This window comes from Psammomys obesus, unplaced genomic scaffold, assembly GCF_907164565.1.
Source record: "Psammomys obesus unplaced genomic scaffold, mPsaObe1.curated_primary_1811, whole genome shotgun sequence".
NCBI lineage: Eukaryota > Metazoa > Chordata > Mammalia > Rodentia > Muridae > Psammomys > Psammomys obesus.
In genome coordinates, this window is record NW_026585644.1 from 60,499,586 (window position 1) to 60,516,676 (window position 17,091).

The 17,091-nt window shown below is 40.1% G+C and overlaps 1 protein-coding gene across 1 annotated transcript in view; it reads right to left on the reverse strand.

The window, feature by feature from the left end:
* The window catches only part of Stk3 (serine/threonine kinase 3), a 313,376-nt gene extending 297,674 nt beyond the window's left edge, over positions 1 to 15,702 (reverse strand). Inside the window, exon 1 of the mRNA XM_055620218.1 lies at positions 15,521 to 15,702. Coding sequence (XP_055476193.1) covers positions 15,521 to 15,546 — 26 coding nt within the window. The 5' untranslated portion in view covers positions 15,547 to 15,702. The remainder of the gene's footprint in view (positions 1 to 15,520) is intronic.
* Between the last annotated feature and the right edge of the window lie 1,389 nt (positions 15,703 to 17,091).

The following is a 17,091-nucleotide window of genomic DNA, read 5'->3' on the forward strand; positions in this document are numbered from 1 at the left end:
CATAGATTAAATGTTAGTTTATATACATATATACGTATATAAAGAAGTACATATCATACTTAGTAGTATGTAGTAGAAGTACTACAGCAATTATTCTATACTCTATGTTTTAATTTTTAGATGATTTTAAAAGAATAAAAGTAACATTGAGGGTGAGCGTCTCATCATTCACTAAGCAAGCAAAAGGAGAGCCCTTAAAATACCAAGAAAACAAAAATCAATCTCAAATTCTAAACCAAGTTAAAAAAAAAAAAAAAACAGTCCTCAAAACAACAAAGGAGAAAATGAAATGAAAACATCAAACAGGCAGAAAAACAATCTCCAGACTAAATCAAACTTATCACAATCCCGGCATCAGAAAAGCTAAAAAGGAGTACTGTGGAAGCCAGTTTGCATTACACAGAAGGACACAGTCTCAAAATGCCAAAAAGGACAACGAAAACAGGGAGAAAAGATAGTGCTAAAAGGAAAACCTACAGGTGCTGCGATACAGCTCCGAGCTAAGTAATTATTGCACAAGCCTAAGGACCAGAGCACAGCTCCCCAGAAGCCCACATCTCCTGGTGGACATGGTGACTACTTTTAACTCCACCTGGGAAGGCAGAGACACTGGATCCCCAGAGCAAACTAGCTATCAAATCTAGCCACATCAGGGAGATCTAAAAATGTCTTCAAACAAATGGAAATGAACACACAGAATACTAAAACCCATGGGAAACATGGCAAAACCCATACTCAGAGAGATCACAGCAATCTGCACCTATGTCAAAAAGAGCCTGTTACTGTATCTCCAGAACTAGTAAAGGAACAAAATAATAAGGGTTAAGAAAATAAAAGAAACAAAAAAAAAGATCAGCTAAGATTTTCAAAACGATAAACCAAAATTGACTAAAAGAGCTAAAGATACATTAGAAAAAACCAATGATAAAACACAACAAAGATCACAAAACTCAATAGAAAGAATTATCAGCACCTATATGTGAATATCTACATGAAGTGACTCTAAAGCAGAGATCTGATGGTCACCAAAAATTAGGACAGGGGAATCTAGGAATGACAGTTTACAGTTGACATGGCAACCTCCATGGTGTGTGCTGACGTTCACGAGAACATGTGGAAGTCCATGATCATGCTCCTGCTGACTCTAAATGGCAAAGAAGTTATTTTTACAGCAGTACCAATGACTGCAGGCTCACCTTTGAAAAAGGGGGACATAGACGGCTTCCGCAACAACCACTATACCAATCCTATGACCCTCCCCCCAAAGTAACTGACTAGACAGGAAGCCATCAAAGACAAATCTTAAAAATTGTGATAAGGACATTGAAGTGTAGCTCTTCACAACTGATGTCTTCTGGCAGGGGTGCGGTGGGAAATTTGACCATGTTCCAGTGAGTACATGGGCAAATTAGATTTGGGTGGTTTTTGAGGAAGGAGGGTCACAGAGGGATAGACCTGGGAAAACTGGGAAATGAGTGTAATCAGGGTATATAATATGTAATTCCCAAATAATCAATAAATATATATATAGGAAAAAAGAGCTTCTTGTTGAAGTAATTAAGAAGTTCTTGACAAAGAATATGATAGTTATGCTGTGTTCCACACAATTCTGCCACTTGGGCTCCTAGTTATATTATATTATATTATATTATATTATATTATATTATATTATATTATATTATATTATATTATATTATATTATATTATATTATATTATATTATAAATAAACTTAATATTATAGCAACAAATGCTTTAAAACAGTTAACATTATAAACTTTATGACTGCTACAGACATAGATGAAAACAGACATAAATAAACATAAACGTATATACAAAAGCACAGATCAGAGCTGTCCACTCTTTAATCTACAATTTGACTGGAGAGAGAAGCCACAGACACGAATTATATCCAAAATCTATAAACATATCTTATAAAAATTTATACATTCCATAAGTAAATAGTTTTAACTGAATAAAGCTCTAAATAAGGTGTGCAAAATATCAGCCAGGGGTGGGGACACACTTTAATACCAGCACTAGGGAGGCAGAGGCAAGCTGATCGCTGTGAGTGTGAGCCCAGCCAGGTCTAAAGAGCTAGTCCAGGACAGCCAGGGCTCTGTTACACAGAGAAATTTAGTCTCAAAAAACAAACAGAAAAAAAAAAGAAAGAAAAATATCTAGGCAGACATTTCTATAAATATATACAACAAATGGTTAATCTGCATATGAAAAGACAGTAAACTACAATAAGATACACTAACACAGAGAGTCCAAGATGGTGCGACCAGCTCCCACTGTATCTGAGAAGCACAGGATCTGAAACTCGGAAATTGGTGAGTGGAGGGGCAGCTGAAGCCAGAATATCCATATCATATCGAGGCTTCCTGGGCCAGAGGGGACAACCCTTTAGCTGGGACTGTTCAGATCCAGGTCACCCACGGTCTCCAGGGGACTAAGAGCAGCACATCTTCACCACCAGGCACCTCCCTCGCGCTAAGCACGGGCCTTGCACACAGAGGCGGCAGAGACTGGCTCCAGCAGAAGCCTCCATGCTCGGTTACTGAGACAGCAGAGGCAGGTCTACCAGGTCTGCAGTGCTGGCAGTTGGTTGTACCAACCTAGCAGCTATGCAGCTGCAGTGGGGTGGCGCCTAGCCCAAGCAAGACCCTCCAGCTCAGTGACTGAGCACCCCCTCCTGCACTTAAGCTCCATATTACAGGCATCTACACACTCTAACACCATCCTTCAAGGCACACTTCCACACACATGCCCACCCTTACACACTTGTGCCTGTGACCTTCCTCCCTTAGCTACAGCTGAAACACCCACATCCACACTCAAACCAGTGGACCTCTCATCTTGCTGAAGAATACTCCAGACATCAGAGACAGACGGACCCAGTCTGAATTACAGACTGCAGGAACAAACAGCAAAGATAAGCAGATGGCTAGAGGTCACTGGAAGAACACATCCAACAAAAATGAGGACATCATGGCTTCACACAGCAACCCCCAAAATCAATGAATATGCTAATTCATTGGAAACACAGGAAAATGACCTCAAATCTATGCTTATACAGTTATTAGAAGCACATAAAGAAGAAATGAGCAAAGCTCTCAAATAAATACAGGCAAATACAGCCAAACAAATAGAGGCACATGTAGAGGCATATAGAGAGGAAACGAACAAAAATATAGAGGGTGCCATGGAAAGACTGGAATCCACATTCAAACACATGAAGGAAATGGTGCAAGACATGAAAACAGAATTAGAATCAATAAAGAAAACACAAAAAAGGAAAACCCTGGAGTTGGAGAAATCAGAGAAAAGATCAGGAACCACAAAGGTAAGCATCACCAACATAATACAAGAGATGGAAGAGAGAATCTCAGGCACTGAAGATACAATTCAGAAATTGATACATCTCTCAAAGAAAAAATAAAATCTGAAAAGTTCTAAACACAAAATATCCAAGAAATCAATATGAAATCTAAGAATAATAGGAATACACGAAAAGAAGATTCCAGGCTCCAAGCTCCAAAAAATATTTTCAAGGAAATCACAGAAGAAAATTTTCCCAACTTAAAGAAAGAGATGTCCATAAACATACAAGAGGCCTACAGAACACCAAATAGACTAGACCAGAAAAGAAACTTCTCATGTCACATAACAGTCAAAACACTAAATCTTCAGAACAAAGAAAAAATATTAAAAGCGGCAAGGGAAAAAGACCAAGTAACATATAAAGGTAGATCTGTCAAAATCACACCAGACTTCTCAACAGAAACTAAATTTTTTATTTATTACAATTTATTCACTTTGTATCCCAGCTGCAGCCCCCTCCATCATCCCCTCCCAATCTTGCTCTCACTCCCTCACTCCCTCACTCCCTCTCCTCCCCCTATGCTCCTTCCCCAGTCCACTGATAGGGGAGGTCCTCCTCCCTTTCCATCTGACCCTAGCCTATCAAGTCTCATCAGGACTGGCTACATTGTCATCCTCTATGGCCTGGTAAGGCTGCTCCCTACCCAGGAGGAGGTGATCAAAGAGCCAGCTACTGAGTTCATGTCAGAGCAGTCCCTACTCCCCTTACTAGGAAACCTACTTGGAGACTCAGCTGCCATGGGCTACATCTGAGCAGAGGGTCTAGGTCCTCTCTATACATGGTCCTTGGTTGATTCATCAGTCTCTGCAGGACTCCCTGAGCCCAGATTTTTGGGCTCTGTTGGTCTCCTTGTGGAGTTCCTGTCTCCTCCAGGTCTTTCCTATCTCCTTCTTCCTAAGATTCCCTGCACTCTGCCCAAAGTTTGGCTAGGAGTCTCAGCATCTGCTTCAATACCCTAATGGGTAGAGGCCCCATGTGGGAGGCTCCTGTCTTGTTCCCTGTCTTCTCTACTTCCCATGTCTATACTGTTTGCCCTTCTGCATGAGGATTGAGCATCTTCCCTAGGGTCCTCCTTTTTGTTTAGCTTGTTTAGGAATATAGAGTTTAGTATGTTTATACTATATTATATGTCTAATATCCACTTATAAGTGATTATATACCATGTGTGTCTTTCTGATTCTGGGATGCCTCACTCAGGATGATCTTTTCTAGTTCCATCCATCTGCCTGCAAATTTCATGATTTCCTTGTTTTCAATTGTTGAGTAGTATTCACTGTGTCAATGTACCACAATTTCTGTATCCATTCCTCAACTGAGGGACGTCTGCGTTGTTTCCAGCTTCTGGCTATTACAAATAAAGCTGCTATGAACGTAGCTGAGCAAATGTCCTTGTTGTATATTTGAGCATCTTCTGCATATATGCTTAGGAATGGTATAGCTGGATCATGAAGTAGCACTATTCCTAATTGTCTGGGGAAGCACCAGATTGATTTCCAAAGTGCTTGTACAAGTTTACATTCCCAACAGTATTATTATCTATTTCTGTCTGCTAATTTGGGATTTGTTTGTTCTTGTCTGTCGAGTTCTCTAAGCTGAAATCTTAAGCTGTGTATTTGAGATCTTTCTCCTTGGTTTTTATCTGGGGGGAGGAGGTATCTTAGCTACAGCTTTTAAGACATTATAAAGAAGGGCTTCCTATCCAGCTAACTCTAGCTTCTAGTTTTACAACTTAACATTGCTCAACATGAGTCAAAGCACTATTGCCACGGTTGAGGCTGCAGTCACATGTCATTCAGGCATTAGAGCACAGCATTTTCCAAATCCTGGGTTTGATCTCTACCACACCTTTAAAAAGCAAAAATTTCTCAAGTTAGACCTTAATAATAAACATTCTCTAGGCTACACACAATGATAAAAATGACTTTGAATTTACATCATCAAACATCTTTTCTGTGTCAACTACAGGAAGTTCATTTTTCCTCAAACTATTAAAATTCAGGGGTCATCTTTTTCTGCTCACTTTTGCTTTTCAAAAGCTAAACAGTTTATAAATGTTCAGTAGATGTTTGGCACTGCAGAAGAACTGTCAGGGTGTTGGAACTAAGTCCTACCTGTCCCTGGCACTGTTAAGCACCTTACTTGTGACATTGTTCCTGTAATAAAACAGATGCAATCTAATGGTCTCATAGTGCAATTATCTTCAGAAAATGTATTAAACTATGGGAAATAGGCTAATTATTGTCACTAAAATGTTCCTAAACCATCTAAGAAAACAGGTACAATAGAAGGGGGTTGTTTTTTGTTCTTTATTAAATAAAAGTGTTTTCAGCTCTATCTTTCTATTTCCTCTCAGATTGGGTGCTTTGCCCAAAAGTTCTACAAAATTATACTTTCCTGGCAAGGAGCTAAAGGGGAAAAGATGAGAGTCTTCTCTATCATTTCCTCCCTGAAATCTGGTTTTTGCTTTCTGAGACTGTTTTCTACTTCCCTCAACTAGAAAGTAACATTATTCCTTTTAATTCCTTGTAAGACATTTACATGAACTTAGATACTCTCCAACCTTGAAGCATTTTATTCCAGTAACTTTCTTAATACCTAATTTTTCAAGATCTATAAATCCGGAAAATACAGACAAAACAACAGACTTGAAAATGCCTAAGATTATGTCCACAAAAATAAAAACCCAGCTGGGTGTGATGACACACCCTGTAAGTCCAGCACAGAGGGTCATCCTTGAACTTGAACACAGCAAGTTCAGGCCAGCCCAGACTACAGAGAACTTAATTCACAAAAAGGTGGGGAAGAGGGACTTGAATATAAAACACACAGCATGACCTAGTCATGGCTCTACCAAAAGGGGGATGCACAACATAATCTGCACCAAGACACCCCTTACACTTCAAACTGCTTCCACTCCTACATACTGTTCCTCATTCACTTCCCCAACCTCAAATATTCCTTAACCGAAATAATGCCATCAACCCTCTAACAGAACCTTCACATCAAGCCAAGTGCACACTCTGACAACAGTAAAGCTTCTGCATCATTCAACAGTCCCTATCTGACTCAGTGCTGTGCACCTGTATTCATGTGCAGTCACGAAGGCTGTGCAGGCAAAAGCTGTTCTCTACACATACCGCTCTGCTTGACCCCACAGTGCCTCTCAGCTGCACAGCAATGGCATACAGGGTCAGTTCTCTACATTACACAGCAATTCCATTCCTTAGAATCTTTTTTTTTAATTTCTTGGAAATCATATGAACTACAAATATTTTTCAAAGCAATAGCATCTCTTTACTCTCTATAATGCAAATCGTGGGCTGTTGGAAATACAGGTACTCTAAAGCAATCCTTTATATTTGCTTTGTGCATAGATACACTTTTATGTTTAGAAGACAAGACAACCTAAAATTCTATTCAAAAACATACAACCTGAAATCTGACCTTACCAATGTTACCAGCTCTATTAAGTACGAGGAAGATGATAATGAACTCAGTTCCCAAACATCATTAACATATACACCAACAAAGTTTTCTCAAAGCACAAATTGTAACTCATTAGTAAATCATAAAAAATAATTCAGTATAAGACCAGCTTTTCTTAATGAAACAAGAAAATAGAAATCAGAAAGATTTCATAAAACTTCTATTTTAAGATAGACACATGCACATAAACTTTTATACATACACATATACAGAGGAATCTCTGTATTTATGTTTCCAAAAATGTATTTTGAAAGTCACTAATGTATGGTCACCTGATATGACATCTGTAATTCAACAAAGACTTCTTTCAAACTAAGTTTTTTTTTAATTTTTATTTTTTTCAAATTCTAACCATTCACTTTTTCCTTTTCAATCCAAACAAGAGATACTCAATTTAAACTTTTTAACTTTAATTCAAGAATTTCATACATGAGTACATTGAACTTACATAATTTCTACCTCTCCCTCCCCAGCCTGATTACCTCTCAAATCCATGACCTCTTTATCTATAATTATTGATTATATTTATGTATGTATATTATATATTATTAAACAAAGCACACAAATAGTCTAAGAAATGCAACTAGTGTTTCTCACTTGTGTTTAGGGCTGATGACTTAGGGTCCAGCAATCTCACACAGCATTTGTTCCTGAAGAAAAGCCTCCCTTGACATCTATAGCTTTTGATATCTATAGCTTTTCATGGGGCCTTGTAAACTTTTGCCCAAACCATGCTAACATGTCAACTAATGTGGTCTTGTGAGTCTTACGCTGGCAATCACACTCTTCAAAGTTCATACTGTGGCATTCTTGTTATCGTGTCTGGAGGACACTCTCTGCAGTCCTCCCTGTCATGTGGTTCTTGCCATCCCCTCTTCAAGGACACTTTCTGAGCCTTCAGTGCAGGACTTGTGTTTCATATGTCCCATTTGAGGCTAAACACTACATAATCACCTATCCTCTGCATATTGATCAGTTCTCAATCTCTGTAACAGTCTCCATCTGCCTGCTGCAAAAAACACAGCTTCTTTGGTGAGAGGCGAGAATGGAACTTATCTATAAGTTTAAGTATTTAGAAAGAGGTTGGAAATTGTATTAACTTAGAAAAACAGTAGAAATAGGTTCTCCTCTAGGATGTGTGGCCTCTCCAGCCATGGGTTCTTAGCTAGGTTTACAGTACCAGGCATAATTTCTCTCCCATGAGCAGGTCCTAAGTCCAATTAGACAGCTGTTCATGACCACAAGATGTAAGTGCCACTACATTGTTGGGATGTCTTGTCCAACACTGTTACGGTTCTCAGGCTTTATAGCTACGTAAGACTGCTGCTAACTCTTCTCCCACAGCAGCTTGCATAGCACCTTCTATCACTATGAAGGCTAGCCCTTGGGGAGAAGGCTTCTAGGGCAATAAAAGCTTGATTTCTCCAAGTCATGTGACCTAAGGGTATGATGTCCTCAGCAATAGGGTCTTCAAGTTCTGACATGGGAGCAAGAGCAATGGCAATGTCTATATTGTCTAGAGCTCTCTTGGAGCTCTCTGACCAACAACTTAAAAGAAGTCACCCCTTTCCTGGCTCTGGGGTTTTTGGTAGATATTGTATAGCTCCTGAGGAAACATTATCCTCCATGTGGGGTAACGCCATATAAATTCTGTGTGTGTGTGTGTGTGTGTGTGTGTGTGTGTGTGTGTGTGTGTGTGTCTGTGTGTGTGGTAAAGAAGGAGAGAGACAAAGACACAGAAAGACAGAGACAGAGTTATAGGTACAAGTTCATCAACAGATGAATAATGAAAATGTAGCACACATTTACACAACAGAATCCTATTCAGCTGTAAGGTAAAATGCAATCAAAATATCTTCAGACACATGGGTATAACTGAAAAATATTACACTGAGTCAAGTAGCCCAGAGCCAAAAAAATAAAACATATGTTTTGGATCTTAGTTCCAAATATTTAGGTTTGGGTGTTTAAGTTGGAGTAATCATAGAAATCAGGACAGGAGACAAGGGATGAAGGAAGGATGTCTTGGGCAGGAAGAATAGGACACAGGTGCTTTGAAGGGGGAAAGAGGAAAACATGGTGAGGAACTTAACAGAGGAACTTAAAGAACGGAGGGTAATGTAGAGGGGAGGGAGATGGAGAGGGACTGATAACACCAAGGATGCTTCAAAACACTTAGGAAACCCTTTGGGTTTTTTGGTTTATTATTATTATTATTATTATTATTATTATTTATAATTTATTCACTTTGTATCCCTCATCTCCTGCTGGTCCTACCCTCCCTCCCACTTCCTCCCCTATATCTCTCTCCCCTATTCCACTGATAAGGGAAGTCCTCCCCTAACTGTCTGACCCTAGCCTCTCAGGTCCCATCAGGACTGCCTGGATCCTCTTCCTCTGTGGGCTGGCTGGGTCACCCCACCAGGGAGAAGTGGTCAAGAAGCAGGCAACTGAGTTCATGTTAGAGACTATCTCTTCTCCCCTTACTAGAGGAAACTACATGAAGCCTACTAAGCTGTCTATGGGCTACATCTGAGCAGGGGATATAGGTCCTCTCTATGCAAGGTCTTTGGTTGATGCATCAGTCTCTGTAGTCCACCCTGGGCCCAGCTTTTTTGGCTTTGTTGGACTCCTTGTGTGGCTCCTGCCCCCTGTGGGTCCTTCTATAACCCCCTTTCTTCCATAAGACTCCCTGTGCTCTGTCCAAAGTTTGGCTGTGGGTCTCAGCATCTGCTTTGATCCCCTGCTGGTTGGAGTCTTTTAGAGGACATTTGTGGTAGGCTCCGGTCCTGTTCCGTCTTTCACTGCTTCCCGTGTCTATTCTATTTGTCCTTCTGAATGAGAATTAAGTATCTTCCCTAGAGTCCTCCTTGTTGTTCAGCTTCTTTAGGTCTGTAGATTTCAGTATGTTTATCCTATATAGCTTAAATCTGCTTATAAGTGAGTATATACCATACATGTCTTTCTGCTTCTGAGATACCTCACTCAGGATGACCTTTTCTAGTTCTATCCATTTGCCTACAAATTTCATAATTTCCTTGTTTTTAATAGCTGAGTAATATTCCATTGTATAAATGTACCACAATATATTTTGTAAGCTTGCTTTAACATATATTATTATATATTATATATATTATAAATTATATATACATATATAATTTATTGAAGCTTTCTGGAATGAGCATTTAGATTACTTCAAAAAAGGCCAGACAGATGGCTCAGCAGATAAAAGCACTTGCCACCAAGCCTAACAACCTGAGTTTAATTCCCAGGACCTACATGGTAGGAGGAGAGAACTGGCTCCCACAGGTGCACATACATGCATATATACATATACATATATATATACATATATATATCACACATACAAATTAACAGAGTACTTCAATAAAGCTAATTTCAATGTAGGTTGGTCCATATTCATATTTTTTCTTTACTTTGCTAACAAACACTTCAGTACTTGTAAATCCTGCACCTTGTTCCTAAGAACAATGGAAAGTCACCTAGAAACTTGTTTGTCTACTATATCTCAATGTGCAATTGAAGACTGCTCACCTCCAACTGTTCCATATTCTACTGTCACAATTCTCTCCAAAAGGAAAGCCTATTTTATTCTCTCATCTAATTCTAGAATTAGACATTTCTAGTCTGTGAATGTAGATCAACAAAAGTGAGAGCCAGCATATATGAAGCTCTGGGTCCAATTCCCCAGTGCCACAAAACTTAGAAGTGAATAGACTAGAATTAAGTTACAAACTTGCCCTAAGTCCTTTTCCCTTAGTCAGCTGTCTGCATTACCTTTTAAGAGTCCAGAAAGTTCATCAAAGACAACTCTAATGCTTCACTCAGTGAATCTACCCACAAGAATTTAGCTTCCATCATTCCAAAGACTTATACATTATAACTACGAACAAGTCCATTCTCCCCCAACTCTCCCTACAAGCCAGCTGGACAGTCTTACTATCAGCTTCTGCCCTGTGGCTTGTACTGCCCATTCCACTCCTGAGTGCTCAGACAATTTACATTTCTAGCATCAGAAGCACAGATGTCACAGGCTACTTACTATTAAGGAAAACAAGAATGCATCTTACTGATCCCTCTTTCCTTTGCTTTCAATTCCATATAACCATCTCCAACTTCAGCCATGAATAGAAATATCTGACTTATGATTATTTTCATTTTTCAATTATGTAAATTCTCTGAACCCTCAATTCTTTTACTTCAATCTTCAACTTTATTTCCTCCAAACTACCTATTCATATCATTTCTCTAATGTCTGCAGCTTAAAGAAATTAGCTATCTTGAAAGAAAACTTCAGCAGCGTACTCACTTACCTTTCCACTGTCTTCATCATTCCACATCTATGAAGTTTAAACTTTACATAACTGCTGATCCTAACTATGGCTGACAAGCAAGACCCTTTTGTAAATCATGTCTCTCTTACAATGATATCCATCCTCACTTTGGCAAAAATTATATAAAACTACATATACTTCCAACAAACAGAGTTCTCATGTTTCTAAAGTTCACTATAATAAAACTGTAAAAAAAAAAAAAATCTAGGCATCTGGAGCCCATTTGGTACCTGGAATAAATGACAGGGCAAAAAGCCACACATATTGCCGATGTTTTGCAAGCCTTGTTAAGAATACTATGGACCTATGAATACTAAGAAGCTATGAATTTGAGGGTGAGTGGCGCCATACAAGACTACTGAGGAATCTGAAATGTGATTCTAAAATTTGGCTGCACACTAGATGCCCCAACTCCCAGAGAAAAATGATAGCAAAAGAAGAAAAATCTAAAATCAGTGACAAAGCTATATAATATGATTATATGTTTTATAAAGGCACGGATTTATAAAGGTCAAATACCCATTTCAGAATGGTGACCATCCTCACCATCCTCTAGGGTGGGAAAGGATGCAACTGAGAAAAGATATACAGAGAGGGTTTCAAATATGTTCAGAATATTTTCTTTCTAAAGCTGGGTGTTGATTAAATTAAATTAGTTCTCATTATGTTTTGGATGCTTAGAATTTTGTAATTTAAAAAAAGCAAAAAGAATATAGCACATAATCAAATAAGTATCACATTAGGCATCCTGAAAAATATCTCAGGGTGAAGAGAAGCACTGAGAGAAGAAACTTCATGATGCAGGCTTTGAAGAAACAATAAAATAGACTATATGATGCAGGCTTTGAAGAAAGAACAAAACAGACCACAGAAAAAAATGATAATGCTAATGATAATAACAAAACTCTCTCTTTTCTTTTTTATTTTATTCATTTCTTTGTATGTTTCTTTGTTTGTTTTGAGATAATATCTTACTTTACAGTCCTGGCTAGCCTAGGCTGGCCTCAAATGTATAGTGACCTTCCCCTCTCAGTCTACGTACTAGGCTTACAGACATGCATCACCAACTTTTCTAAATAACACAACTTTTCTAAATGACACAAACTTTTCTAAATAAACAGCATAGATCAAAGCAAAACTGGAGTACCCATGTCCTACAGCCCGAATAAAGGCAAGCTTTAGGCCAGATTCACCTTGTCAAATAGTAACAGAACGAGCTGGGGAGGAGACCACAAATTAAGACTAAGTGACAGAACCATTGGATCATGTATTGCTAATGGAGAGGAAAAGGCATAACTGGAATTAGGTTTTAGCAAAATAAACTGGAAGCTACATGCAGGACAAATGAAAGCAAACTGTGTTCTAGTGCTGGCTCTGCAAGACAGCAAAGAGAAAGGGTCTAGTAGCCAGGCCCCAGGCCCTGACACTGCCCTTCAGCTGTTAAAGTGTTTCCACTGTTAAACAACTTTCGAAAATTCTAATATAAAAGTGCCCATTAAGGAGGCACTGCTGCAATTCAAGAGTGTTATGTCAGCATCACCTTAAATGAGAAGAGAAGAGAAAATGAATCCACAAACTTGTTAAGGAAAAATTTGGTAGGACCTAATGGCAAACTGGATGAAAAAATCAAAATGTCAACTAATCAAACAGCAGCAACTAATCAAATGGGCTCGAACAACAGAAACCCAGATCTACCATGAAAATGTATCTGAATGTTAAGGTAGTGCTACTCCAGGCAAAAATAAAAATTAAAAACAACAACAAAAAAAAAAAAAATCATGGCATTCTTACTGAGCTTAAGAAACAGTGAGCGGAGGAATCCAGAAGGCTGTAGAAAAGATGATTACTACACTACACGTATACGCCTAAAAGGCACCACTCTACATAATAAACACACCCCCTTTGCCACACAATCAGACTAGAGATTCTGGAACTCTTACTGAGTTCATTTATGAGTAAAACACAAGCTGGCAACAACACAGCACTGAACATACCAGGAAGCGCTTTACTAAGTGCATTAGCTGAGCCCATTTAACTCCCATTGATACATTTTACAGATGAAGACATTTAACCTTAGAACTACCATAGGGAGTGGTAGGGCCAGTACTATTTCTCAAAGTGACTACCTAAAGGTTATGCACCAATCACATCACATAACAATGTTGCCATCAGCAACAGATCATGCATGAGGGTGCATGAGTCTTCTACATAGCTTTATACAAGTACACAGTTACTTGCACAACAAATTCACCTAATGAGTCTCTGAGGAAAGAAGCTCCAACATCAAGGCACGATGGGTAAACAACACAATTTCAAAAATGGTAGCTATGCCTTATTATTAGACAGCAAAGATCAAAAGAGTAACACAGAAATTCACTGTAACTCAGAAGCTTCCATTTAGCAAACTTGTAGTATCTTCACCTGTAAAATAAGACTCTTTTCTGTAATTCAATCTATTCCACAGTGTTGCTGTAAGGATGAATATTTGAATTTGAAAGTGCTATGAAAAAAGACTGAGATATTAAGACACAAAAGACTAGCATCTCATATCTTTTGCTTTTTAGAAATGTCTTCTTGGTGGGACAGCAAGATAATTCACCAAGTAGAGGCACTGGCCACCAAGCTAGATCACCTGAGCTTAAGCCCCAGAACCCACATGGTGAAAGGAGAGAAACAACTCCTGAAAATTGTCCTGACTTCCACACCTGCCACAGCATGGCCCTACAGTTGCACAGTTGCTTACACACACACACACAATTTTTTAAATGCCTTCCTAAGCAGGAACTATATATATATCCTAGTCCCAACTATCTCTAAGTCAAAGGCAGAAGAAGCTCTTAAACCCAGGAATTCAAGGCCAAACTGTGTAACACAGAAAGGGAAAAAGCAAAAGAGCTAGAAGTATTTGCATATCTGGATTAAAGTGAGTCTCTAAAGAAACTTAAAGTAAAAAATTCGTCTGTTTTATGTGCAACTACTGCTTTGTAAAGTTATAAGTCATGGAATTATCACCCAGAGCTTCTGATTGTCCGGGTTCACTGAAGTCAAATGCAGCTTTTTTCTTATACTGAAACTTGTAATTTATAGTACAACCAATCAATAAAGAGCTTCTATTTCAATTCAGTTGTTCTAGTTGGCCTATGTCATGATCCCTTATTGCCCTTCCTAAGCAGAAAGAAAAAAAAATATTTCAGGTTTTCTTCTGTTACTGAGGGGTGGGGAATATTCAGTGAATATTAGACAACAGACACCAATGACATGCTAGAAAGTCTATCAGCTGATTTGTTTCCTGTGCTCAGGACAGTCTGTCTCTTCTGGAAACCTGTCAACAAGCTCCCTTTTTTGCACCTGAACAGATAGTTTCCAGGCCCTAATTCACAATTCACAGATGTTCTCAAAGTACCTGCCTTTTTAATGCTCCCACCCCACAGGTGTAACACTTTACATCTCCAGAGCTCCAGCCAGCACGGCACATGAGGGCACTGATCTTTACTACACTACTCTCTTGAAGAGAGTTCTGAAAATTCAAAATGAAAGAGCGGTTAAATGTTTTACCCAGCGTCAGACTACTAGTTTATTCATTATTGGGCAGAGGGGGTGCACACTATTAAGTTTTATCAATGGACATGTATTTAGCTTCATTGAAATTATTATTCCAAACTACAGTACACATATGTAACACATCTGCATCCATATGTCCAAGATTAAACATAAACACTACACAGCATACCAAAGTACCACTAGTTTTACATGCATAACTATATGGGGGAGGGAACTTAACATTCCTTCTGTCTAGCACCCATAAATTCTTTAGAATTTGGGGGAGGGAGGAAACACCTGTCACTGCAGCATATCCATAATGTTTTACATTCTGCGTGGCTATTAATAAACTTAATTCCTTAAACAGTAAATAAGCAATCTGCCTTCTCAAAGTGAATGGTTATTATATTATGAAGAACACTTGATCAAAGAGAGAGAGAGGCGTGCACTGATGTCCTTCCTCATCTCCAGGCTTCGTGGTATGACACTCAAACTCTCCCAGCCCATGACCGCAGGGGTGGCAACCGCTGACCACTCAACTTGCGTCGCGCCAGGCCTCGCACGACGTCGGCTCGGAGTGTCGGGCGTCCAGTCGGGGACCGGCCTCACGGAAGGACGCGGCCGGCCGGTGGGCGCCTGGGCCGGGCTCCGGTCCGCGCCCGGCAGGCGGGGACAGGGTCGCGGCCGGCCTGGCCTAGCCGCCCCCGCGCCGCGCCGCGGCTTCCGTCCTCATCCCGCTCCCGCCGTCGTTACCTCTTGGGCGCCGGAGGCTGCTCCATGGCGGCCGGTAGCAGAAAGAGAGGCCGAGTGGACCGTGAAGGCCGTAGGGAGGAAAGGGGCCTGGAAGCCGCGGGCCGAACGCAGGGGACCACACCGGGAAACTCCCGGGAACTCGGACCAACTTTTCCCGTAACTCCGCGGCGGATCTCCCTCCCGCTCCGACGCGGTTCCTCCCTCCAGCCCCGCCCCCGGCCGCGGCCTGGTGCTGCGAGCCGGTGGGAAGAGCCCGGCGCAGCGGAAGGTGGGCGGGGCGCGAGGGGCCGGAGTGAGTGGGCGGGGCCTAGCGCGGCCGGGAAGAGTGGGATGGGCCAGGCTCTGCTGGTACTAGCTGGGAGAAGCTGTGGATTGGAGTGCACAGTTCAGAAAGGAGAAAGGTACTGCTACCAGAGGAGAAATTTTGCCCCTCCAAGAGCTGCTCTGCTGGTGCTGGGGAGCTGGCCCACCTGAGATTTGACTCATTCCTCAAGATTCCTCAAAGATACTTGCCAATCTTCTTGTAAATCTGTTTGAAGTATAACTAACTGCCCACACTTCCCTCTCTAGTCCTGTTTATGATTATTAGTCATAATTATTAGTTATGTTCCCCTAGCCCCCAAGCCATTTGACATTTGTAACTACGGCAGTTAGGGTACTTCTGGAAATTCTGATTGATTTTGATTTTGTACATGCACAATAATTACGGTCTAATGACCGAAAATATTCACTGCTGTGTTCTCTGAGCACCACACTTAGAGCACCTGAGTGTTGCTGGCCGTCCTGTCGGGTAGATAGGACAACTACCACTGGTTGTGGTGCTGGTAAAAGGACACAACAGAAAGTTATTTCCTTCTTTCGTGGGTCCTTGTCCCCAGCCCCTACAACACTAACCCCATTGTAATTTGACCCCTTACACATTAATTTGTCTACTAGTTAACCTTAAAATGCATACACACACACTTTGTCACACCTGTACAAATGGAATTGCTTTAAATTACTGTCCATTTAATTTGATGTTGGCTAAAGGCTTGCTGTATATAATGCCTTTCTTATGTTTGGGTATGAGTCTTGACCCCTGATCTCTCTTAAGACTTTTAAAATGAAGGAGTGTTGGATTTTGTCAAAGGCTTTTGCAGCATCGAATTAGATGATCATGTGGTTTTTTCTTTCAGTTTGTTTAGCTGGTAGATTATGTTGACGGATTACTGTATATTGTACCACCCCTGCATGCATACGATGAAGCCTACTTGGTCATAGTGGATGATGTTTTTGATATGTTCCTGGATTTTGTTTGCAAGTATTTTGATGAGTATTTTTGCATTAATGTTCATATGGAAAATTGACCTGAAATTCCCTGTCTTTTGTTGAGTGTTTGTGTGGTTTTAGGTACCAGGGTGACAGTGGCCTCACAGAATGAGTTTGGCAATGTTCCTTCAGATTTTATTTTGTGGAATAGTTTGAGGGATATTGGTATTAATTGTTCATTAAAAATCTGGTAGAATTTCTATGCTAAAAACATGTAGCCTGGGCTTTTCTGAGATGGGAGACTTTTAATGGCTGCTACTATT